Source organism: Ctenocephalides felis, unplaced genomic scaffold (assembly GCF_003426905.1).
Source record: "Ctenocephalides felis isolate EL2017-DRISC unplaced genomic scaffold, ASM342690v1 CF-g0.4_SCAFFOLD_01886, whole genome shotgun sequence".
Lineage (NCBI taxonomy): Eukaryota > Metazoa > Arthropoda > Insecta > Siphonaptera > Pulicidae > Ctenocephalides > Ctenocephalides felis.
In genome coordinates, this window is record NW_020538040.1 from 14,811,788 (window position 1) to 14,836,973 (window position 25,186).

Below are 25,186 nucleotides of genomic sequence, written 5' to 3' on the forward strand. Positions count from 1 at the left end.
TTCAAATCATTTTCAGTTTATGAATTAAATTTGTTTTATTCTTTAGGTGCAGTTATATCATCTCATTTAGTAATTATCATTCAAAATAGAGCATTCGATACTTTGGCTTGTCGCTTACACAGCGGCTAGCTTATTATTTTACATAATAGTTTCAATATGGAACCCCAAAAAACCACTGCTAAGAACCTTGAAGAACGCGAAAAGGGTGCTTATTGTTACTGCACACCCAGATGATGAAAGTATGTTTTTTGGACCAACGGTTCTACAATTTAATAAAATGGGATGTGAAATATATTTAGTCTGTCTTTCTACTGGTAATTTCAATGCAAATAAATATAATCCGTTTTATGTTATTTCCATTATTATCATTACATCATTGATTACGCATGTCATTAATCATATCTAAAAAATATTTCTGTATGTTTACTTTAGGAATTTAATTTACTTTAGGAAATCATTCAGACTTAGGTAAAACTAGAAAATATGAACTATATGAGGCTTGTAAAGTATTAGGCATATCGGAAGATAGGATAACTATACATAATGACCAATTTTTACCTGACAATCCAAATGTGATGTGGAAAGAAGATTTAATCGGATCTATTATTATGAATTATGTACAAAGTTTAAATGTTGATACTTTAGTTTCATTTGACAAACAGGGTATTAGTCAACATCCGAATCACAAAGCTATTTATTACGCCATTGCCTATTTGGTTATGGAGAACCAATTACCAAGTTGTAAGTAAAATTAGTTTTTGTAGTAGTATTTTTAATAAATATTAATTCTTGTATTTTATTCTAATTACTTTGTCCTTTGAATTCAAACTATTTTAGGAATAATTAAATTAAATTGTTTTACAGATTGCAGAGCTTATACATTAGAAACGGTTAATATATTTCGAAAATATTCACTGTTTTTAGATATACCTATTAGTTTTTTATCATCTTCTTACTGGTAAGTTTCATTAAATATTATTTGCACAACTGAATTTATTTTTAATAATATCGACAAAATTTTATGGTTTTTATTGATTTGTATTTTTTCCTCAATAATCTATAAACACAAATAATTAACTTACTAATAATGTACAAGTTTGTTAATTACATATGATATATAAGTAGGCAAATTTCATAAAAAAATCAACATGTGCATAATTTATATGAAAAATATCTTCAACTCAATTATTCATTTTTTTTTCATTTATTCATCTTTTTATTATTCATTTAGATGTATGTTTTTTTAATTAAATTAGTTGACATAAAGACAAATTTTGCCAATACACAATTTTATTTTTGATATTAATCTTATGAAAATATATGTCCACTTTTTTACTTTGAAGTTATAAAATTTTGACTATTTTATAAACTTTTATATTTATATTGTACATTTTCTGTGTTTTAGGTCAATATTAAATTGGAAAGAAAGAAAAAGAATTCAAAAAGCAATGAAAGAACATAATTCTCAGATGGTCTGGTTCAGATCATTGTACATCACGTTTTCTCGCTATATGCTTGTGAACACCTTGGAAGAAATTACTTTCCATAATACACTAAATAATTTATCACAAGAAGAGGATAAAGAAAATTAATTTATATACCCAAATAACAAATTCAATTTGTGCCATTATTGTACCAAAGCTTTAATAATTACAGTTTTATAATTAATTATCTATGCTTATTATTATATTTAAGTTGATCTGTTTTTTAAAAACTAGAATAAGATGTTCTAATGTTGTTAATTAAAACATAAGTAACTCATAACAAAATCAATCAAATATTTTAAACTTTGCATTTTTATAGAACCGGAATTAGTCCTGGATTAGGTTTTCTGTCCTTGATTTTCCCAAATTTTTGGAATATGTAGTTCTTATTTTCAACGTTCATTATAAATACATTTTAACTTAACAATTAGTACAAAAGTTATTAGTTAAGTTACAAAATTTAAACCAAACATTACTTAAATTATGTCCTAAATTTTACAGAACTTAAGACAATCGAGAGGGAGAAAACAGCTCAGACGAAAATGTGTTTATAAAAGAATATATTTAAAAAACTACCTTCTCTTCCAGATTTTTTCTCAGATTTGAAATAAGAAAAGGTCACATTAATAGAAAAATTACTATGTAAAATACATATGGTAAACGAGAGAGAAAAAAAGGAAAGAAAAGGTTGCTTGTGCTTTGGCATCATGGACCTATTTTCAAACATATTTGAAATACCACATTATAATTATGCCTAGGCAATATAATAATATTGTCTATGATAATTATGTATCTTTACTTTATAAATCATATAACGCATACAATCTAAGTAAATATGAAAAATATTGTCACAGTTTGAATAAATTAACTAAACTCAATAAGGTTGATTTCGGGCTTTAGTTTATGTTCAGTTTTATCTGCAAAATCAGTAGGAATTTCGCATGTTGATTGATATATAGCATTAACACTGACGCTGTTATCAGAATCATCTTCATCATCTGATATATAGAATTTTGAACCATGTTTTGTGACCTGGCATCCATGTGCTTTTCTGCGTAATGGCGGCAGGGGCCTATTTTCATTCAGCCTGCTGTCACTTTTTGTTCTATGGAGTTCGTTAACCAGTAACCGTGCTCTGAGAAGTTTCGGCGATTTACTTCTCCTTGGCGGATGTGGTATTACTGTTAAGAAATCCATTTGTGGTGTCTCATTACCTTTGTCGTGTGTATCAAATGGGTTAGTTTTACCCCCATCTATTGATCTCGGTCTTTCAGTTCTTATCAAAGGGGTAGGAATACTTCTTGGTGTTGCGGTGAGTTTATTATGGTGTTTATCATTTAAGCTTTTTTGATTATCTCCTCCTGAATTCAAGCTTTCATATAATTCCCAAGAACTGCGGGTAAGTTCTCTTGTAGGACTACTTAATAAAGATTCCGCGTCTTTTGATATATAGCAACGGAATCCTGATTGAGAATGTGGATTGTTGGGATTTGTGCAACTCTCGCTGCGGGATGATTGAAAATAATCCTTGAGGGTATGCAGGCTAATACGTTTCTGTAAGGTAAGTAGTTGCATTCTCCAATATTCATAAGACGAAGTTTTTAGTAACTCAACCCATTCAAGAATATATTCTTCTGATGTCCCAGAAAATATATGTTTTTCATCCCAATTATCCTGAAATGTAATTGAAAACGCGAAATTCGTGTCATTTTGTTCTTCTAACTCTACATGACAACCTTCCAACACCATTATGCCAATAGGCTCTTTGCTATCAGTTTCACCGGTTTCATTTATTTTAAAATAATATAACAAATTTGATTTTAATTTAAACCATTTTTCAACACAATCGGTTTCATTCGTTTCATTCAACGGTCCACTATAATTTAATTTTCCTTCTAAATTACATTTTAAATCACTTATTTCTGCAATTTCTTTATCGTTAAACTTCATATTTAAAAACAAAATGTATTTTTGTACTCAAAACGAAAAACTTACATGAAGACTACATATAAAGGAATGAAAATAAATAGAATTTCCATTATGAAGTCTTATGATAAATATTGTTTACTAAAAAAATTAGTTCTATTGGTGTTAATGGACTGAACGAAGATTCATACATTCACTCGCTCGTTAATAATTGTTTGTATATAATAGAATAATTATAATCTATTAACACATTTTATTATTTTTAAAATGCATGTTATTTCAGTTTTGGATGCAAAGAGAAAAGTTTGATGTACAAATACGCCTCTTATGGAATTTAATTTGGACGTTAGTTACCAATTTACTGTGCAATCTACATGTAATACTAAAATTGATATAATTTCACATTAAATAATCATGGAGCCACATATCGCGTATGAAATCATTAGTGAGAGACTAGATGTAAGTGGCATTCAGCATTGAGGCAATTGCCATTTGATACCTAACTATATTATCATTTTTTTTTGCGAAAACGGGCGAAAATTTTTATAAATTAGAGCGGGTCGATTTGTATGGGTCAAAAAAGTCGCTTAGGTACATATGATTTTCGAATACTAGAGATCAAAATAAGATACTTTGCTTAAGAAACCATACCTCTAAAATGAATTTTGATGTCCCGTGTATTGACCCAAAAAATAAGGGTTTAAATTTGAAATATTCTATTTTGGCCCATTCAGAGTGCCCCAATCGAGTCCAAATGTTTAACCGATCCTCACTAACTTTGAAAGGCCGATTTACCAATGCCCATGGTTTATCCTCAGAGACCCCCCTGAATGGTTTTTCAAAATTTGACCATTATCTTTATGAAAAAAATCTTATTGAAAATATATATTGAAAATTCAAAAGCCATTCGATGCATCTCGATAAGGATTATCGTTGGTCATTGTGCAACGATCGGCCGAGCAGTTTCTTTCTAATTAGCAGAAAAGTGTAAAAACTTTCGGCCACGTTCTAGCCCCCACAATTTTGATCCGATTTTAAAAACTATTCGAAAGATATTGGTTGGAAATCGCGTTGATGGTAAAGATCGGCCAAGCCGTTCCTTCATAATTAAATTTTGAAAATTTTTTTGACGATAGATTCCATAGTCTGAAATAACATAATAAAGTTTTATAGGTCTACTATAAGCGGTTGAATTATAAAAATTTAACAAAGTTTAGAATTTTTTTGCACACTCAAGCGATTCCAATCAGAATCTATGCCGGAGCATAGATTCTGGTTAGAATCTATGTCGGAGCATAGATTCTGATTGGTTGCACGTTTGTACGTTCTGTGGTTTTCCGCTGGTAGCTACTGATCACAGTTTACGTCTACACTTAAATAAAATACATTTTTAGAATGCGAAATGGATAAAATGAAATCAAATTAGTTTGATGTATACAATTGCAGATATTATAAATGATCATTTTTTAGTAAAAGCGAAAACTTTATTTTGGGAATAAGTAGTTAAATTTTTTATCTAAATAGCTACTATAATTCTTGTGGATAAAGTCGCTTGAGGGTAAAATGCTACTTACAACTAATTAAATAAATGTTAGTAGTTTTATAATATTTAACATAACAACGTTTTTTAGTAATCGTCCAAAAATCGAAATTAATTTTTTTTTCATTTCTTCATGTTTTGAAGGTTTCTGAACATTTTGGCATACTTTAGAAAAAATTGATGTGTGTATGTATGTATGTATACAATTTTTAGTCCACATTTTTGGACGCCCAGATCAACCGATTTGAATGGTTAAAAAAACATTCGATTTCTATTGATGGGAAGATGTGTTGATTAGTTTTTGGCAAAGGCAGGTCCAGTGGTTTTGGAGATACGGAGCAAAGAGTGCAAAAAATAGAAAACGAGTTTTTGAAAGAACGGAGCATCCGATTTGGTTGATCCAAAAAACATTCAATTCGTAATGACGGGGAAAAGTGGTGGTTAATTTTTGGCAAAGGTAGGTCCAGCTGTTTTGGAGATACCGAGCTAAATGTGCAAAAAATTGCAGTTTTTGAGAAAACTAAGCATGCGATTTGAATGATTCAAAGAACTATCTGTTTGCGTTAACGAGACGATTGTTTTTGGGAGAAAAATTTTAATTTTCAAAAAAAAAAAAAAATTTAATATTGAAAATAATTTGAATTTGAATTTTTACTAGCTATAGCTAAAACTTTGTAATCAGTTTATATAATTTTTATAAATATGACAATGTTACAGTTATAAATAGGACAATGTTACAGTATTTATAATAATCTATTTGAAAACATTTAATATTTCTTGAATATTTCATTACGGTACGGGAAGTTCCAGCAATTTGCCTTAAGACACGATGCCATACACCACTAGTCTATAATTATTTAGTCCGTTAGTAACTTTTTAATTATATAAACGAAATAAGAGAAACACACAATAATTAAACAAATACTTTTGTTTGGGTGTTTGGATACTATGATTTTAAATTGGTTATACTAATTGTAAGTGTAAGTTATTTATAAAACAAAATTATTTTTATCAAAAATGTCATCTAAATTATAGATATTTTTTTATATTTTTTATTAAAAATTGCTTTTGTTCAATTTAAATTAAGACCGAATAATAATACATGTTCAATAAATCAAATTGTAAGACAAATATTTTCGTATTTGGTCTAAATTAATTTTCAAAATTTTCAAAATATTCGAGCAATGTCAACAAAGCAATATAATGTGAGTTCTACATAAATTTAATCGTATGGAGACCGTTTACCATATGCCGCCAGGAAGTTTGATCAATATCGAAAAAATCTTTAACTATGACGTACGCCCCTTTAACATAATTTTTTAGTGAAATGGCCGAAAAGTTATTTCAAATAGATAGTAATAACGATAATAACGAGAAGCCATTTAGTATAAATTCGCCCTTAAAAGACTTTTTAGAGTATCTTGAAACCGCCTACCTGGTGCATGGGAGAATTGATGGAACTTTATCAGATACGTCGTTAAGAAAACCTATCGACTGGTCGGAATTAGCTAGGAATCGCTTTGTAACCAGTATAGCTGAAATTGTCACAAATGAAGGTTCTAAAAATTTAATATATTATATTTATTAACCATTTATATTATAGTTTCAAATTAGCGCAATATTTATCACAAGGAGTTGTACGAGATGTGATATAATAGTCCAGTAAAAAAAATATTACTACCTTTTACTTCTTTATTACCATAAGAAAAAATTACATACGTATTAAACTAAAATCAATTAAATATTATTTATATAAAAGTTCAAATTCTTACTGTGAAGTGATACGATTATATGTTAACCAGTTATCTGTGATTGACGAATATAATAGTCATGGAGAAGTGGTTGAATTTTGTGTTTTGACGAGTATATTCGTCATGTGTATAAAACAGTGATTATTTGCTATTTAAATAGCAATTTTTGAAAAAATTAAAAAATCTTCTGACATTCATAAATAAGTAGTTGCAAGTGGAATTTTATCTTAAGGCAAGTTGCATAAACTTCCCAAAATGTGGAAATAATATGCTTAATCATTAAACGTCATTTAGTCCAGTCATTTAAGCTTAAATTAGGCAAAATCTTGGAATTTGAGATACCCAGCTGTAAGTCTGTAAATACTTGTATATTGACACTAAAAAGTTGTCTCTAAACCTACAAATTGTATTGGCACCCTACCATATGTAGGTTTTGAGACAACTTTTAGGGTACAAAATACAAATATTTACAGAATTACAGCTGGGTATCTCGAAATCCGTGGTGAACTTACTATAATGACTGGACTAATTGCTTATTTCGAAAATAAAATGTTGGTTTTTCACCAAAAACTAATTAATGCAATTTCCAATTGCTATAAACAAACCTAAAGTACATGTACTTGTACTTATTTAATATCATTTATTTGATATATTCTATTCTAATACGTGTTCTAAAAATATATTTTATTTAATAGTCAACGGTGATCAATACAAACGTAAATGGAATATATCTATACAGGTGAATGTACTAATTAGAAGGGTACTAAGTGTGAACTTTAACAAACTTTTTATAAATAAACTAATTTTTGTAGGCTACTTCTATATATTAACTAAGAAGTAAAATATATAATTTTTTTCAATTTTTTTTACTTGCGCAACTTTCTCAGCAATTGACGAATATACTGGTCATGGCTCGATTATTCGATGAGGGCACCACAGTTAACTGGTTAAATCATAAAATTAATGTGACTCTGTGGGATTTAACTGTGTTTCTAGTTTAATTGCTATAGTATTAATAAAAACTATTTGATATTCATCGTCTTACAAAAGCTTTTAAAATGATTTTAATAAACATTCCAAATAATTTTTTCTACAAATTTGTTGTAAATGATTATGTTATTATAAAATAATATAATATATTTACAATCTAGGGCATGATTGAATTAAAAGAGTTATATTAATTAAATATCCATAAAAGATCCAAATTTATCAATCTGCATATTTAAATCTAAATCCTTATGCTTCACGTAGAAGCAAATAGAAATAAAGATAGGAAAAATGCATTTTCGGAAAATGAAGAATCAACAAGCACAAATATCGATTCTAAAAAAGTGGATTCTGAAAGTTTGCCACAGAAAGTTTTTGAAGCTGAAGATACTCAATCACAAATTGAATCAGAAACTGATGCTGAATGTTGTGAAAATAAAGGTCAGTTGTATTAATTCTGTTAATATAAAATAAAATATTCATTTTATAAAAGTAAATTTTATGACAAATTGTTTTATTTTGACAATGGTTTTAGGAGCAAAACGAAAAACTACAATGCCTAAAGAAGAGAACGAATCTGATACAAAAAACGAAACATTATTTAATTCTATTATAAAACAGAAATTGACAGAGGTAAAAATGCATTGAATTTTTTTTTAATTTAATCTAATTTGAAACTACATATCAGGTGTTGAATGAAGGTCTGCTGGATTCAATTTTACCATATATTGCACCAAACGCGTTTTCCATGTCCAATTTTAATGAAGTGATCGGAAAAACTTTGTTGCAAGCAGGAAATTCAACCAAGAGAGACACCAGCAAAAGAAATACCAATGGTACATTTTTTGTAAAAAGTATACCAGTTTTGATTTTTTTTTTGCTGCATGGTGCGGAACTTATATAAGGTGCCTATTTTAGCTGCAGGTGATAACCAGTCAAATCATCAAATATCTGTTACCAGCAATATATGCAAACAACAACATAGTGTAAGAAGGAAATCCTTAGCCAATTCAAATGCTGCTGGTGATGCTTCTAGCGCAAGCGATGACTTTGACAAAGAGACTGTAGTGATCCATGTCTGCGATGAAAGTAAAAATACTACAAGAGATTTTAGATGTTCTCAGAAATTGCTTGTGCAACAAATGGGTTATTTTGCAGATGTTCAAGCAGGTAAAATTGAATACTACCTAAAATAAAATTAAACAAATAATCGTTATTATTTAATTTTACTATTTACAATTTAGGTCAAAAATTGGAAGATATGGATATATCGGTTCACTGTGATATTAGCATTTTTGACTGGTTAATGCGATGGGTTAAACGAGACCAAAATAATATGGATGATTGGCCTGTATTAGATGCAGCAAATGTTACACCAATTTTAGTATCTGCCACATTTTTACGAATGCAACCGTTAGTACTTGATTGTCTGATGTATTGTCACGGTAATCTATCGGAAGTTATTAGAGCGAGTACTGGTACTATGACTTGTCTCAATGATACAATAATTACAAGGCTAGCGGCCATGTACACCAACATGGAGTTGGAAGCAGTAAGTATAATAATATAATATAAATAATTAACAAGAAAATTAATACAATGATCATTTTTGTCACTATTAATGTGTATGATATAATTATATTTTAGGTAAGGGATAAAAGAGATCGAATACATTCGCGTCTATTCTGCAGACTTATATGCAGTTTAGCTGAACCTGACCCGGAAACTCTAAGAGGGCACTATGCAAGTCTACGTTCTTTGTTTAAGTGCATCAGATGTGGACAATTAGTATCCAGAGCGTACGCTCATCGTATACCGTGCACCAGTAATGTTCCTGGTTCATTACGCTTGAACAAGTAATATTTCTTCTTATGATTATAATTAATAATAATAATAATAAATGGTAGTCTGCCCGAAGGCAGGTCCATGGTGTGAGAGCCACCACAAACAAATGATTCCTTTACTCTTTATCCTATTACCACTATTCCCCCTCTCCATTTTTTTATTTCATGTATTTTCCTTTCCGAACTTTTGCTTCCATGCATTTTGATCCTGTGCTTCGGCGTAAGTCGCCAATCGTCTGCATTCTTCTTCTTCCCTCGACGACGTCGTGCAGGAGGCACTCTTTTTGCAAAAGAGGTCTCCACTTTATTTTCTTCATTCGCCTCCAACACCACATTTCAAAACTCTCAAGGTAGTTCTTATCGGCCTTTCTTAGAGCCCATGTCTCCGATCCCTACAGAACTATGCTCCAGACTTTATTAGTCTCTTCCGCAAGTCGGGACTCTGTTTGCTCCTCAGTATACTGAGTATGCCGCCTTGGCGCTTGCGATCCTGATTATTATAAGTAATACTATATTATAATATAGTATTACTTAATATACTATATACATATATATATATATATATATATATATATATATATTATATATATATATATTATATATATATATATATATACGTATATATATTGTTGTGCACCCTAGTGCTAACAACAAATATGTTGAGATCCCAACACTGGTACCAAATGTTGTGGATTCGCCGTTGCCAACAATTATGTTGCGTCACACCAATGAAGTGAAGACTGATGTGAAGTGATTGAAAACTAGATTAGGAATGAACGGCTGGTTTCGTCATTCTCAAGCTTTTATAACCTCTGATGATGACGTAACCATCCTTCTAGATAGAAATGTTCGTTAGGAATGATTCATTCTTATTTATTTGAGACGCATTTTGTGGTTTTGTCGTCGAAGAAACAGTTACTGACTTGCACGTGCGTGTTTATCTTTGCATACAATGTTGCAAGGCTATAAGCTGTGAGTCAACAACGTATATACTGCGTCTTTCGTATTGACTGTTATATAGAATTTATAATATTATTTATAATTATTACAAAGGGGTGGATAGCACTACAATATATATATATATATATATATATATATATTAATAATATTTAGTTTCAGATACAAAAGTCAATTTATTATCTATTCTTACAGATTTGGTGATTTAGTATCGTCACACCAACGTGATCCATCTTGGACGTTGTCCGATCACATAATGCAACTACACAAACATCTCCGTGCTTGGCGTCGCGTTTATTGGCGTCTTTGGGGCGATTGTCATTATTTAGATTGTTCGACGTGTTTGGTTCCTTTCCCTGTATCTCGTTTTGGATGGTGCAGAGCTCGTCATCCTAGAGACGGTATCAAATGGTATCCAAGTTCCCAAACAGTTGTGACAAATTCAGGAGATGCCGGAGAGAAGATGGGAGCATCAGTCGGAACTTTAGGCGCTACTGGGAGCGTGGGCAGGCACGAATGTTGCGGAAATATTGCGTTCAGATGCGAAGCTTATAAGTGGCCGTCGGTAGGTTTTAGAAATATATTATATTAAATATTTCCTGTAATGTGATAAAAAATTTGCTATGTAAATAAGACTTTATAAATATTTTTATAGAGCTGTGAATACCGTGATCATATGGCCGAAACTAATGATGAACGAGAAAATGCTATATTGCAACTGTACTTAAATATGTCTCAAGTTATTCAAGAAGAACCGCCGGAAATAACTCCTAAAGAAGAGGTGATTTTTTTTCAAATTGAATTTGTATCTTTATCTTGGTTTTTTTTAACACATTGTTGTATAAATAACGAATTAGAATAAATGATATGATTTTTTAGGCTAAATGGTGGTCAAAACTTACTATAGTGCCGGCACGAGCGAAAAGCTTGATCCCTATGTTCCAAGATACTGGTAAGAAAATCATTTTGATTTTTTTTTTATTTAATGCATATTTGGTATATTGATTTTCATTATTTGTTGTAGATTTATTGCGACAGCAAAAGCGTACAGCTTTTTTAAAAAGTCAAATGTCTCGGTAAGTTTTAAAATATTTTTAATGCATCCAAATATGTTTAAGTGGCAATTTACCTTAAGGCTTAATCAATAATAAATCAGCATATATTGATTTATGACTGATTTGTAAGTAACCTTTGCTCTAGAGCTTATAATGTGTAAAACTATTGCAGAATATTAATTTTTTTCAAACTAAAATAATTATTAACTTTCCAATTGCTTATATGAAAGCACTGAATTTTCCAATGAGCATAGTTCAATTAATTAATTGTAATGAATTTTTATTATTTTATAAAAGTGATATCAATTCTGAATCAATATCAAGAAGACACATGACAATGCAGCGCAGTAATACGATACAGATGCCTTCTTCGGATAGTGATACAGATTGCGATGTTATGGATTTTAACGAAGTTTTAAGCAGTTCAGACATCGATTTTGACTTTGATGACACAGAAGAAGGCGAATCCGAAGAAAATAATCGTAAAAAAAGACCATCTACTTTTAAACGTCGCGGTAAGGCTGCCTACAAAAAAACAGTCAGGTGGGTTGATGACAATAATAAGAAAAATTACAGTACTAGACTTTGGTATTCATAAATATGGCATATAATTTACAATTAAACATAAGTATATGTCCGTTTTATAATTTCAACATATTGTTCATAAATAAATTTATCTTAAGAAATCATAAATATACTGTTAACGTTATTTTGCTTTTTTAACTTTTTTGAGTAATTCTCTTATGTTTCAATTTTGGACAATAACTATTAGAATTGCTTCTCAATTCATTGAACGATATTTGATTGCACAAGTTTTCTAATTCAACAATTAAAAAATATTCAGAAATTATTCAAGTGTATGGTCCGAAGAATTATCAGCTAGAAGTAATCAGGACAATCAACGAGAGTATGAGGAAAAAGCCATGGGACAGGTATGTTTGTAATAAAATAACATGCTCATTTTATACTTAAGCATTACTTATTAATATGTTGTACTCAATTTACAAATTTTTAATGCTGTTATATTTTACAGTTGATATCTATGTTAAATAAAAAGAATGGTCTTGACACAAGAAATAGTACTTTACGTCAATACCCCGTTGGTTGGTATTATTTGATATTGATAAAAACCTAATTAAAATTTCATATAAAACATTTAATCATAATTACAGGTGGTACATATATAAAGTTAGAAAATGAGTGGAAAGAAGCTCAAGCACAATGGTCAAATGTCAAGCCTAGAAAAAATAAAGATAAACTTAAGCATTAATTGCACAAATTTATGCATTTATAGATAATAAATCGTCAATTTTATTACATTTAGTTTTTTTAGGGCATATTCATCTCAAACATTGCCAATCAGTATTTGCCAATATAACATTATCAATGCAAATTCTGCTACTATACAAAAAATAGTTTAAAAAAATGTTTAATCTAAGTAACAAATAAACAGAACATGCTAACATTTTAAGTAATTTATTTCAAATAACAATCAACAACATAATATCAACAACTAGATCTACATGGCTAATAAGAAATTGAACTATATTTGACTACATTAGTGAATATCAGTTTTTAGTTAAAGTTGACTTATTAGAAATATTTATGCATATGAAGATGTCTTTAAAATATAATAACATTTATTATGTCAGAACTCATAAATGATTAAATAATGTACGTTGTTCACTTAAATAAAGTAAGAAGAGGTTTGGAATTTTTGAAAGCAATTTATTCAACAAAAAATTGCATGTCTTTATAGAATTATCAAATAAAACAAACATTTGCATTGCGATAAACTGCAATGAACAATAAGATGCCAAATAATTTAAATGTTCTGTGTTTAGTCAATGTAGAATTTGATATCCAGATTACTTTTAGTTAGTATAACAATAAAGTTCTTTAGTTTTGATTGAATTTATCATTCTTGAGCTCTGACATCTAAAAGTCTCATATACACATAACTGATGAAACAACAATTCAATCATACTTTCAAACTATTTTACTTTTAACTTTGGAATGTTATATGTCTTTATATAAAAGCATCTGTTTTATAACAAATAATATGACAGATTTAACACTAATCAGATCTTAAATTATATAAGACAAAAAAGTTGTTCAATTTCATTACTATTTAATATTTATCACAAGAAGAATATCTACCAGATCTGTTGCTTGTGCGATTAAATAAAAATCACAATGGTAAATGAGACATTTCATGCATAACAATTATCCTTTCATATTTAGGTATCACATCTTGAAACAAGTCATCATTTATCAACTAGAAATCAATATTCATTATTTATTTGAGTTAAAAGATTTTACGGTATGTGTAATCCATAGCAAGATCCACACTGTGATCGATGGGTTTTATTATAAGAGGTATAGATAATAATCCAACAGCTGTAGGCATTATTTGAGCCATTTTACCAAAATTACTCCCTCGCATAAATTTGGATGTGTAATGAGTTATCCTAAAAAAGGCAATATTAGCAATAGAGCAGCCATAAAATATATTAATGACATTGAATAGAGATTATTTATTAATGAAAATATAATGTAAAAAAATTAGCATGCAAATAGTTTTGTTTAAATAACTATTGCTTCTATTAAATAACTTATTTTTATACCTGTTTATAGTATATCCTGGTACTATAATAGATGCAAACCCTTGCCATAGGAGTGTATCAACTGCTGATATAATAACATCTTTAGACTTCGATCCGGGTTTCTAGAACAAGCATATATTCCATTTGTAATATTTCACAGAATTATTATTTTTATTTTTATCAAATACTTTTGATGCTTTTTTTGCCTTATCCCATGTATCAGCTAAAACATAGGCAGTGGATACTCCATAAGATGCAGTAACGACAGTACTATTTACCAAAGGCCTGAATGCTTCACCTAGTTCATTTGCATATCCTAAAATAATAAGATAAAGAAGAAATATCAGTACTCATATTCTTCCGAAACACACTAATTAAAAATTTAGTGAATTATTGGATTAAAAATTAAAGATTATTGGATAAATGTACATCGGCACAAAACATCATAGAGCATTAATAATTTCATAACAACGCTCCAGCAATTGCACAGGCTGTATGATGTAAGACTAATTATTATATAAAATTTATGATTATTATATGAAATTTATGACGACTTAATTTAAGTATTATATCTAATAATTTTACCCAAATAACGAATATAAGTATCTCTAAAAATATCACGTTCGCCTGATGGCAGGTTCTCTGGTGAAACTAATACTGGTTCTGGAGGCAATTTCTGATCAGCAATTTCATTATCTTTGGAGTTGTCCATTGTGCGTTTATTACGTAAAAAGCGTACTTCCATCATTTATAACTCAGTAAATACTCAGTCTAATTTAAGCCTTCAATTATTCTAAAAATAATATTAAAACTATTATAACATAACCTACAATTTTGGCATTGTGATAACATGAATTGACATAATCTCAACGTGACGGCAGGTTGCGAAGTATGCAACCATAGTGTAATGAAATACTTATCAGATTCTTTTTTTTATCTAATAACTAGATTTAAATTAATAAATGTAATATGTTAGTTTAATCTTTAAATTAACGGAAATATTAAAAAAAAATAGTTCATATAAATATAGAAAATAATTTTATTATGGTCATTATGGTAACGCGTTTGATTAGCGCGGGAAACAGATCATTCAGTAGAGTTTAGTGTAGTCGACGTATTATTGTGTGGAGTTTAATCAGAGTCTTTTGTAAGAGCTGTTAGTATTTAGAAATAAAGGGTAAAGTGTTGTAATTGACGGTACAGTTTCATAAATCAGGTAATATATACATACATATATAAATATAAATATATATATATATATATATATATATATAAATTTGTGCCAAATAATGTTACAATATTTGAATGTTCATATGTTCATATAACCATATCTATGAGCTTTGAAATTACTCAATGTCAATAAATTACCGAAGCTTTAGGTAATACGCAATTACAAGAATTATGATGTTTGGGTTAATATTATTAAATTTATTTGGTATATATTGATCGCCATATTGAATTTATGATTTAAAAAAAATATATTTTGTTTTTTTACATTAATGTATTATAATATAATATTAACCCAAATATCATAATTCTTGTAATTGCGTATTACCTAAAGCTTCGGTAATGCATAATAATTATTATGCATATAATATTATTATGATCATTTGGTAACATGTTTGATACGCGGGTAACGGATGTTTACGCGGGAAGTTACTTCAGTAGCTCGAATCAGCGAACGATATTCTGTACATGCAGTCATAGACGAACGAACATGCAGTCTATGCGTTAAGGGAAATTTCGATCATTCTTCTTACTTGCGTTATTAAACGTTATTAATAAATTGATGATATATATGATCGCCATACTGGTTTTTGCAATTTTCATATAATTTTTATTTTTATTTTTTGTTAAATATTGTATGTAATTTTGTTATGATATGGTAACACTATTGCATGAACCGCGAAAAACTATAAAATATTTTTTATCGCTGTTGTGGTAACATTTTTGTTTGAACGGATAGGAAATGGAGTTACTTCAGTATAGTTAATCAGAACCAATCAGCACGTTCTTTGGTAACAAACAACAAACAAACGTTGTTGAATCTGGTTGAATCATTGTGAACGTTATATTGCGAGTTGAATCAAAAGTGTCATTTGCAAAAAAAATATAATTAAATAGCGTTGCAATTAATAGTACAGTCAGGTAATATATGTATAAAATATATTATAATCAAGATTTGTTTGCGTATATGTAATATTATTTTTGTTGGTCGCCATATTGACTTTATGCTTCGTATGACTTTGTTTTTTTTTCTCTATTATGTTATTATGTTAGTGTATAATTTATATTTGGATTTAAAATTATTAATTACCTCCGCTGTAAAAGCAAGATCTAGAACATTTTACGGAAGGTATTGGTCATAATGTACTCAGCCACTATATCAATTGGATGACATATCATTGGTATAGAAACGAGACCAATGATTGTAGGAAGAATCTTTCCTAAAGTTTGTATTTTGTACCTTTGAACACACTTGCCGGTTAACCAAACAATTCTGTGAAAAGAACAAATTAAATCGAGTTATCAATGCATTGAACAGATTTAAATATAACAATAAATCACTCGATTTTGATTTGAAAAGACATAAATTCTATTCTATAAATGTTCAACTTGCAATTGCTAAAATTGAAACTTAATTGCACAATATATCGTATATAGTCAAATTATTATGTTTAAAATTATTTATGTTATCTTTATATTATATTTTCATATGAAATTATTTCTGTATATTTTCAAAATTGCAAGCATAATTCAATATAGACAGAAATCGCTCATCACTTACAATAGGTGATTTCATTAACAGCATTTTCATGGAAATGCAAGTTTATGTCCTAATATTATTATCTTAACAAAAGCAAATTTCATTGAAATAAATTTAATAAGCTAAGTACCCAAAAATGATTTTATTCATATTCCAATGCCAAAAAGAAATAAAATATTAAATGCAAAAGAGAATTCTTATACAAGGTTTATATATACTGATCTGTTTAATATATAAAATATTAAATATATTTTTATTATAAATAATACCTGTTAATTGAAACTGCAGGAAGAATTAAAGTAGCAATCCCTTGCCAAAGCAAAGTATCTGCAGCTGTTAAAACTGGTTCTTGATTAGCCTGAAGTTAGGTAAGTTATTTCAATTTGAATTTTAATATAATAATCTTAATTACTTTGATGCCAATTTTTGTTTAATTTCTTTAAAAACTATTTTATTGAGTAGTATATATTTATAATTATTATAGTAGAACATATTATTTCAAATTAAATCATGTAGGGAGTGTGGAGTTTTATCTAAAATGATGATTTATATAAAATAAATCAGTACTTTGTTTATATTTAAGCTATTATCCTATAATAAATATATTAAAACACAAATCGTAACCTCCCAAGCTCGACGTGTTTTGTCCAATGTATCAGCCACAACATAAGAAACCGATACGGCGTACCCCAATTTAACAAACAATATTGGTACTTGTGGACGAAAGGACTCTCCTAGTTCACTTGCATATCCTGAAAAATTACTTATTTGAATTAATATTTAGTTTAAATTTAGTTTTAATGTTTCTTTAAATTACCTAAATATCGCACAGGGGTATCTCGATATAAATCTCTCTCTACTTTATTTACTAAAACATATTTCGGTATTTCTTCTTCTTGTATTAAGTTATTTCTTGTAGTATTGCATATTTCTCTTTGAATTTGATCGATTGCAGCTTTAACTTCTTCTAAAGACCTTAATATTGCCAAATCAGCACCTCCCAATTCAAATTCTAACCGTTCTTTTGCTTCTAATAATACTTTTAGTTTTTCTTCATTTTTCATTTTCATCATGCATTTCTAGTAGTATTTATAATTTTATCAAGCATAATAACATTTCACACTTTTAAAATTTTAGATAAAATGTACGTTAAATTTTAATGTGAAAGTATGTAGCCAAATTTACTATTTTTTTGTAAAAATTTTGTGAATTGTGTTTTTTTGAAAATTGTTTGAACGAATTTTGTTCGTAAATTTTGAATAGTGTTTTATTTTTGTCAGATCAAATAAGCAAATGAAAAGCTTCTGATATTTCAATATAAGTAGGTTTAAAATTGTGGAAATAGTTTGACCAGTTTGTTGATTTTACTACTCGATCACTTGATGCACGCATTATTACTTAGAAATTGAAATTATATAACAGCATTTAAAAAACCAAAAAAAGGTTACTTGAGGGAAATAAAATCGGATGTAGCTCACTTTAAATGTCATTGAAAAGATTGAGCATCCAATGCAAAATTATATAAAAATTGAGAAGATAGCATCAATTATTATTGCTAGTGTAATGTATGTAGTCCAAGTGCGTCAATGAATACTTATCTTTGACACTTTCTTCTATATCAAAATCACGAAAGCGAGGACACATCAAATTATTTATAAAAATTAGATAGTAAAAAACAATACAATTTTTGAATCTATGTTTAACTGTTAATGTTTTAGTCGATTAGTAGATTGTTCATGTATTTAAAATACATAGTAAAATAAATGGAAGTACATATGTACACTTACAAACAATACATATGATGCTATTTAAAACTAAGAGATAATTTAAAAAGTCGCGAGTACAATGGACAGAAAATATGAAAATGATCAAAAATAATGTAATAATAATTAAAAAACAAGCAAACTTTTTTTAAATATTCTAATTGTATGCTCAGTTTTCTCAAAAACTGAATTGTCATTTTTAGGATTTTTGCTCCGTATCTCCGAAACAGCAGGACCTACTGCCAAAAACTAATTAGCACATCTCCTTATCAACAGAAATTATTCAAATGGGTTGATCCGTGTTCTCAAAATCGTCGCGGAAAAATTGTATCCGCACATACTTACATCCGGTAAAACGTAAAGACATATAAAAAATATTTTAGATTTTTTTGCGATTACTTAACCTATGGGAAGTTAATATAGCATATATTGTTTGATATGCACAATTTTATAAAAAGTAAACATTGAAAATTAGAATATTTTCAAAAATTCGAGACAATCCGGCACAAAAAACCTGAATCCACGCAAGTATTGCAATACTTTTTTAAAGCATGCTTTTAGAAAAATAAGGTATGCACGGAAATTGTTTTTTCGTTGACGATTTGAATTTAATTTTAAGAAACATTCGATTCCTATTAACAAGGAGTCGTGCTGATTAGTTTTTGGCAGTAGGTTCTGCTGTTTCGGAGATACGGAGCAAAAATCCTAAAAATGACAATTCAGTTTTTGAGAAAACTGAGCATACAATTAGAATATTTAAAAAAAGTTTGCTTGTTTTTTAATTATTAAACGGTCCAGCCGTTTTGAAGATACGGAGCTAAAAGTGCGAAAACGGGTAATTCAGTTTTTGAGAGAACAGAGCGTCCGATTTTAATAAATCAAAAAACATTTTACTTTTATTGACATTTGGTTAAATTTTGAGAAGGCAGGCCTAGCGATTTCGGAGACGAAATAAAAAAATGCCATTTGGCGGTCAAAAATGATCATTATAGACATATGCACATAAAAAATTATCAGGTATTTTATAGAAATTTTAATAATAATTACAAATTTTGTTTACAATTTTATGGTTCCGTTCAAAGATTTATCATGTTTATCCGTATTATATTTTTTCAATCATTTTTTATTATTTTCTTAAAGAGTATTTGTTATATATTATATAATTTAAAAAAAAACGCATGACAAAGCAAACATTTGTCCCGAATTCGAAATAAAAATGTTTAGTAGGTCACATTTAATATAAAAATGATAAAAAGGCTATTTGATTAAAACATAAAAAGTGAAGGATTTTGATTAATTTATTCAAACTAAACTATAAACTAGTGGGGTGTATGGCATCGTGTCTTATGGCAAATTGCTGGAACTTCCCGTACCGTAACGAAATGTGCGAGGAATACTGTTTTCCAATTGATTATTATTAATATTGTAACATGTCTAATATTTATAAGAACTATATAAACTGAATTACAACGTTGAAATTATTTGTTTAAAGTATATTAGAACGTTAGTCAGAGTTAAAAATTAAATATGAATGATTTTTGATATACAAAAAAATATTAAAAAAAAATTGAAACAAAAATTGTTTTTTTCCAAAATCAATTATTTTGGTAAAACAAGCAGAAAGTTCTTTGAATCATTCAAATCGGACGCTTAGTTCTCTCAAAAACTGCCATTTTTTTCACATTTAGCTCTGTATCTTCAAAATGGCTGGGTCTGCCTTTGCCAAAAACTAATATATAACCACTTCTCCCAATCATTGCTAATTGAATGTTTTTAGATCATTCAAATCGGATACTTCGTTTTTTGTCAAAATTTTCGTCAAAATTTTTGTCAAAAACTAATCAGCACATCTCCCTATCAATAGGAATCGAATGTTTTTTGAACCATTCAAATCGGTTGATCAGTGCGCCCGAAAACGTGAACGAAAAAATGCGGACACACAAAACACACATCCATTTTTTCTGAGGTATGCCAAAATGTTCAGAAACCTTCAAAACGTCGAGAAATGCAAAAATTTTTAATTTCGATTTTTGGACGATTACAATAACTTACCCTACGGGAAGTTAATAATTTATTGTGTTACTTTTAGATGATTATCATCTATGAAGCTTGAATACTCTTTTATCTTGCAATTTAATGGATTTGGAGAATCTTTTCAATAATTTTACAAATTCTTATTAAGTCAACAATTCTCAAGAGATAAAATAATATTATATTGCGCAAGATTTTATATTTTTAAATTAAATTCATTAATTACGACTTTAGAACCATTCGTACAAATATGCAAAGAATGTATGTCGACAATTTACAAGCATATTTAGCACGATGACCTTACGGTTGAGAAGCGCGCTATTATTTATTTCGTATTATAATAGCTTTTGATTAATTGCTCAGATTTTGATTTTAGTTTTTCCAAATTTACTGAATGAACAAGATCGACTATGCATGATAGTTGTCAATCTATTGGCATAGTTTTTAACATACGTTAGTTTTATTTTGATTCATTTCTGTACACGATTTCTACCGCACTTGTCTATGTTACATTTACTCGTAAACAACTGGTAAGAGCGGATCTGTCTTCATTAATAAATATTTAGATGCGTTCAAATTTGCTCATAGCTAAAATATCTAAGCATCTATAGAATAAATCATTTTTTTCGGTTATCTTTAAAGATGTTGTTGCTTTTATCAAGAAGACTATAATTTTGTTACAGTTACCGAAAGTGACCTCGCTTTTGATAACTGCTTCAATGCATCTAACGAGGTCGTTGTGTGACGGAGCTATGATACATATGTGAAACAGTGTCAAAATAATATTTCGGCAATTAAATTATTGTTTTATAAAATTGTGTTTATATACGAGAACGATGTGATTACGTTCATTTTTCTTAGTTTTATTAATACGCCTTTCAATATTTTTATTTATTATTGCATTTAGATAAAATGGGTGAATTAGAAGAGGTTATCGCAGATTTGCGAGCTGTTCTAATTTCCAGAAAGGAGCCTGCCACCGTTCATCTACTAAACAGTTAGTAAATTTTATTTAATGTAGTAAAAAGTTATTTTTTATAATACTTTGATATGAAATTTTTATTACAGGAGATTACAAAGAGTTGCATGGTACGGATGTGCCCTATAAAAAGTTTAACTTTACGAACTTAGAACAGTTTTTAAGGAGTGATCCTACCTTTTTATTTAATACAAAAGGAAAGGATGTGTACGTGTCTGTTGTGCCTAAAAAAGAATCACGGCATATAAGTGAAATGATAGCTAAACAAAAAAGCAATAAGAAGAAGTCACATGCTGTTCGACAGGTTAAAAATTGTTTTCTATTTTTCTCAAATATTATAAAATATTAATGAAATTGTTTTATACTTTTGCAGCCCAGGGCTCTTAATACAAATCCAATGATAAACGTACAAGCAAAATCACCAGGTAGAAATTATTCCGCCAATATGAGGATGAACAGAACTTCCAGATCTGCTCAATTATTTTATAAAAAGGTTCAGTTCCCAAATCAGTTTTTTTTATATGACCTATTGGCTTAAAATTGAAAACTAACATTTGCTGCAATTTTAAATTACATACTAAATTATAACATTCTTCAATGATATATTTTTAAAAATTAGTGAACTGTGCATGTAGTTCAATAATATATTATGTAATTATTTCATTTATTCAATTTCAAATAAAAAAATTTTAGAGCCCTGCGTCAGCACGTTTTAAGCCAAGACAATCAAGTTATAATTCACCGGAACAAAATATAATTCAACACGGTTTGCAGAATCAGCCTCAACCCTCAATGCAATCGATAATTTCACAATCACAACATCAAGCTCTACCAAAATCGAACCCACCGCGACATACAATGAAAATAATACAATCTCATCTGCAACCGCAAGTAAAACAATCAATGCCCAGTCAAATGATGAAGGAAAATACTGCATCAAATACACCAAATATACAAGTTGCATCAAAGAATTATCAATCAAATAAACAGGCTACACAGAGAAACCTTCCTTCTTCTAAAACCAATTTACCTCCAACTAAATCTGAAGTATTAGATAAGTTGCTTGAATGCAAACAAATACGAATGCCAAAAGCTGCTCCGAATCAGAAAGAAAATACAGTAGCTACAGCACAAAATAAAACATCGGATAACAAACATTCTGATAATCCCTTGCAAGAGAATAAACGCAGTATTTTGAATTTGGAACCTGTTCCTAAAATAACAAGAAATGTTAGCCTTTCAAGCGCGAATGGCAATGAAAACATACAGGTGACAATGTGCACTAACGGTAATATGTTGCCTACTTTCAGTGCGCAGGATAGACTCAGCAGGATAAGGCAGATGCAAAATCAGAATAAAGTTCAATCCACAACTGCATCCACTTCAGACAACAATTTGGTTGAGAAATATCCACCCTTACCTATGGGAAAAGTTTCACAACAATCAAGGTTATTAAAATATAAAAATCCGGAAGCAGTTACTAAAATAGACGTTTGTGAAAACAAACAGTCATCACAACCTGATGAAGTAGTTAATTCAGACGATTCAGACTTTGATAAAAATTTAAATTATGAGGAACTTTTGATGGATTACTGTAATGAAAAAAATATAGCTCTACCGAATATTAAAATTTTGCAACACAAAATTCATAAGGATTATAGATCAGACCGCCCTAGTGAAATTTATGGATGTAATGTCAAAGTAAGTGAACATACAAATCCTAAATTAAATAATATATACGAATTTTGCAAATACTTACGTGATTAATATCTTTCTAATAATTAGATTTATATATGCTATTTTTTCTAAACTTATTTTTTGGGTAATTATAAAACAGAAATCACTATGAAATTCTGTAACTTTTCATGCGCTAAATGTACATAAAATATGTTGACTTTGAAATATACATTATTTGAACAGATTGGAGATCAATACTGTTTTGGAAGTTATTCTTATTCATTTAACAACCCTGAGGATGCTTCTCGGGATGCATGCAGAAAAGCTCTTCATGCTTTAACGAAAATATATGGATCATTAGAAGAACGAGATTTACCAGTGACTGAAGGCACATTAATACCAAATAGGTTTTTAAAACTGATTGCAGGTCATAGTAATGGCAAATTTGTTCATCAATTACCTGGAGAATATCGGTAAATAATAGAATATACAGTTGTTTCTGGCAATTATATTATTTGTACTAATTATTTAAAGCAGTTGGTTAACAAATCTGCTTTTAATGATTTATATCAAATAATTGCTCTGAAATGCTTATTGATTTGAAAACACAATGTGAAATTCTACTTTAAGGGGGTATTCTACTGTAGAGGCATGAATTTCGCCCGGTTTTTGAAGCGCTGTATAAAGGAAACAAATGATATTTTTACTATCGATTTTTTTTATCATTTGTTTACTGATATTTTATTATTACATAAAAAATTATTAAAAAAAAAAAATTAAAATTCACAAAGTTATGAGCAGTCAAAGTGGGGGCTCAAAAAAAAAAGAGGGTGCCTGGCGTGCATCATTCCAACTCTCCTGGTGATCCGAAATATAAAAAATAGATGGATTCTTATTTATTGTAGATGCCGCTATCGTATGACCCTTGGATAAGTTAAAAAAAAAATTGTTTAAATGGCGGCAGTTTGAAAAAAAAAATTTTTTTTTCATGTTTTTTTAACAATTCCGAATTTTTTAAAAATACTAAATGAAAAGTTATAGTTTTGGTCCATGCGATAAAGCGATGTGTAGAGAATATTCTCTCCAAATTTGAAGTATGTAAATCGTATCATTAGAACTCGAGATATCCTTACCGCCAGCTCGAAAAAAGTAGTTCCGAGATAAACGTGTTCAAAGTTTTGAGACTCGGTCGGACCCGAACCGAGGCCACGTCACTAAAACGGTTATAACTCAGGAAATAATAGTAATTTTGAAAAATCCTTTTAATGACATATTTTTGAATAACTAAACTTTGAAAATATGAAAAAAAAAATAATATTTCGATTTTTTCAAAATTTTACAGTAGAATACCCCCTTAAGTTATTTTCAATTTTTAATGATTTGTTAAAGTTTACATTTACTTATATTCTGTATTAACCATTTTAATTTTGTAGTGAAGAGTACCGTGAAAATTTGCCCGAAGACTGGTTAGATTTTGTAAAAATGTCACATATATTTCAAATTGAGGATTCAGTAGCTGGAAGTCAAATAATAAGCCTCAGAACACAAGATGAATTGACTGTAAGTTTTATCAGAATATATTTTTACTTAATTGCTTCTTACACAGTATAAATTTGAAATGAAAGAAATATATTCAATAACTGACATTCCATACAGATAAGGTATAATATAAAAATATATTGGTTTTTAATCCCATATTTGAGCAACGTGATGAATAAAAATTTTCTACAGAAAATTTTATATATTTATTTACATTCCATAAAAATAGTTAGCTCATGAAATATTAATATTTCTTTAATAATTAATAAGAGCTCTTGAG

General features: G+C 28.9%; 5 protein-coding genes across 7 annotated transcripts in view; 3 read left to right on the top strand and 2 right to left on the bottom strand.

The window, feature by feature from the left end:
- Positions 1–73: 73 nt before the first annotated feature.
- LOC113374684 (N-acetylglucosaminyl-phosphatidylinositol de-N-acetylase-like) lies at positions 74–1,636 on the top strand (the record flags this gene model as incomplete). The annotated part of the gene is made up of 4 exons (XM_026614660.1): positions 74–239; positions 451–741; positions 865–958; positions 1,406–1,636. Coding segments are annotated over 4 exons (738 nt in total), but the record flags the coding sequence as incomplete, so codon positions are not given.
- Positions 1,637–6,277: 4,641 nt separating this feature from the next.
- LOC113374685 (uncharacterized protein KIAA1841 homolog) lies at positions 6,278–12,814 on the top strand. Its single transcript, XM_026614661.1, has 15 exons — positions 6,278–6,506; positions 7,953–8,129; positions 8,224–8,321; positions 8,377–8,524; positions 8,607–8,858; positions 8,933–9,240; positions 9,336–9,544; positions 10,685–11,054; positions 11,145–11,270; positions 11,369–11,441; positions 11,514–11,565; positions 11,842–12,087; positions 12,389–12,476; positions 12,578–12,647; positions 12,717–12,814. Exons 1-15 carry the CDS (start codon positions 6,278–6,280, stop codon positions 12,812–12,814), a joined length of 2,544 nt encoding a protein of 847 aa, XP_026470446.1.
- A 902-nt stretch (positions 12,815–13,716) lies between these two features.
- Positions 13,717–14,961, bottom strand: LOC113377447 (mitochondrial fission process protein 1-like). The gene is made up of 4 exons (XM_026617771.1): positions 14,736–14,961; positions 14,339–14,466; positions 14,172–14,272; positions 13,717–14,015 (listed from the first exon to the last, which is right to left on the bottom strand). The coding sequence occupies exons 1-4, from the start codon at positions 14,896–14,898 to the stop codon at positions 13,853–13,855; spliced, it is 555 nt and encodes a 184-aa protein (XP_026473556.1). The 5' UTR covers positions 14,899–14,961; the 3' UTR covers positions 13,717–13,852.
- Positions 14,962–16,487: 1,526 nt separating this feature from the next.
- LOC113374686 (mitochondrial fission process protein 1-like) lies at positions 16,488–17,981 on the bottom strand. Its single transcript, XM_026614662.1, has 4 exons — positions 17,735–17,981; positions 17,542–17,669; positions 17,187–17,275; positions 16,488–16,650 (listed from the first exon to the last, which is right to left on the bottom strand). The coding sequence occupies exons 1-4, from the start codon at positions 17,979–17,981 to the stop codon at positions 16,488–16,490; spliced, it is 627 nt and encodes a 208-aa protein (XP_026470447.1).
- LOC113377445 (tudor domain-containing protein 7B-like) overlaps positions 17,206–25,186 on the top strand; it is a 13,340-nt gene continuing 5,359 nt past the window's right edge. The window contains exons 1-7 of one of the 3 annotated variants that reach the window (XM_026617770.1): positions 17,206–17,285; positions 21,619–21,708; positions 21,780–21,994; positions 22,064–22,183; positions 22,384–23,391; positions 23,611–23,840; positions 24,801–24,927. In XM_026617770.1, coding sequence (XP_026473555.1) covers positions 21,624–21,708; positions 21,780–21,994; positions 22,064–22,183; positions 22,384–23,391; positions 23,611–23,840; positions 24,801–24,927 — 1,785 coding nt within the window. In that variant the 5' untranslated portion in view covers positions 17,206–17,285; positions 21,619–21,623. Of the gene's footprint in view, positions 17,286–21,063; positions 21,242–21,384; positions 21,709–21,779; positions 21,995–22,063; positions 22,184–22,383; positions 23,392–23,610; positions 23,841–24,800; positions 24,928–25,186 lie in introns of those variants that run through there. The other 2 variants (XM_026617768.1, XM_026617769.1) reach the window with 2 other exon arrangements.

Coding starts and splice junctions, on each gene's coding strand:
- LOC113374685 (XM_026614661.1), top strand. CDS start 6,278: ATGGCCGAAAAGTTATTTCAAATAGATAGTAATAACGATAATAACGAG. Junction 6,507..7,952: donor TGAAATTGTCACAAATGAAG/GTTCTAAAAATT, acceptor TGCTTCACGTAG/AAGCAAATAGAAATAAAGAT. Junction 9,545..10,684: donor GGTTCATTACGCTTGAACAA/GTAATATTTCTT, acceptor CTATTCTTACAG/ATTTGGTGATTTAGTATCGT.
- LOC113377447 (XM_026617771.1), bottom strand. CDS start 14,898: ATGATGGAAGTACGCTTTTTACGTAATAAACGCACAATGGACAACTCC. Junction 14,273..14,338: donor AGGCAAAAAAAGCATCAAAA/GTATTTGATAAA, acceptor TGCTTGTTCTAG/AAACCCGGATCGAAGTCTAA. Junction 14,016..14,171: donor CCAGGATATACTATAAACAG/GTATAAAAATAA, acceptor TGCCTTTTTTAG/GATAACTCATTACACATCCA.
- LOC113374686 (XM_026614662.1), bottom strand. CDS start 17,981: ATGAAAAATGAAGAAAAACTAAAAGTATTATTAGAAGCAAAAGAACGG. Junction 17,670..17,734: donor TACCCCTGTGCGATATTTAG/GTAATTTAAAGA, acceptor GTAATTTTTCAG/GATATGCAAGTGAACTAGGA. Junction 16,651..17,186: donor CCTGCAGTTTCAATTAACAG/GTATTATTTATA, acceptor TTCTTTTCACAG/AATTGTTTGGTTAACCGGCA.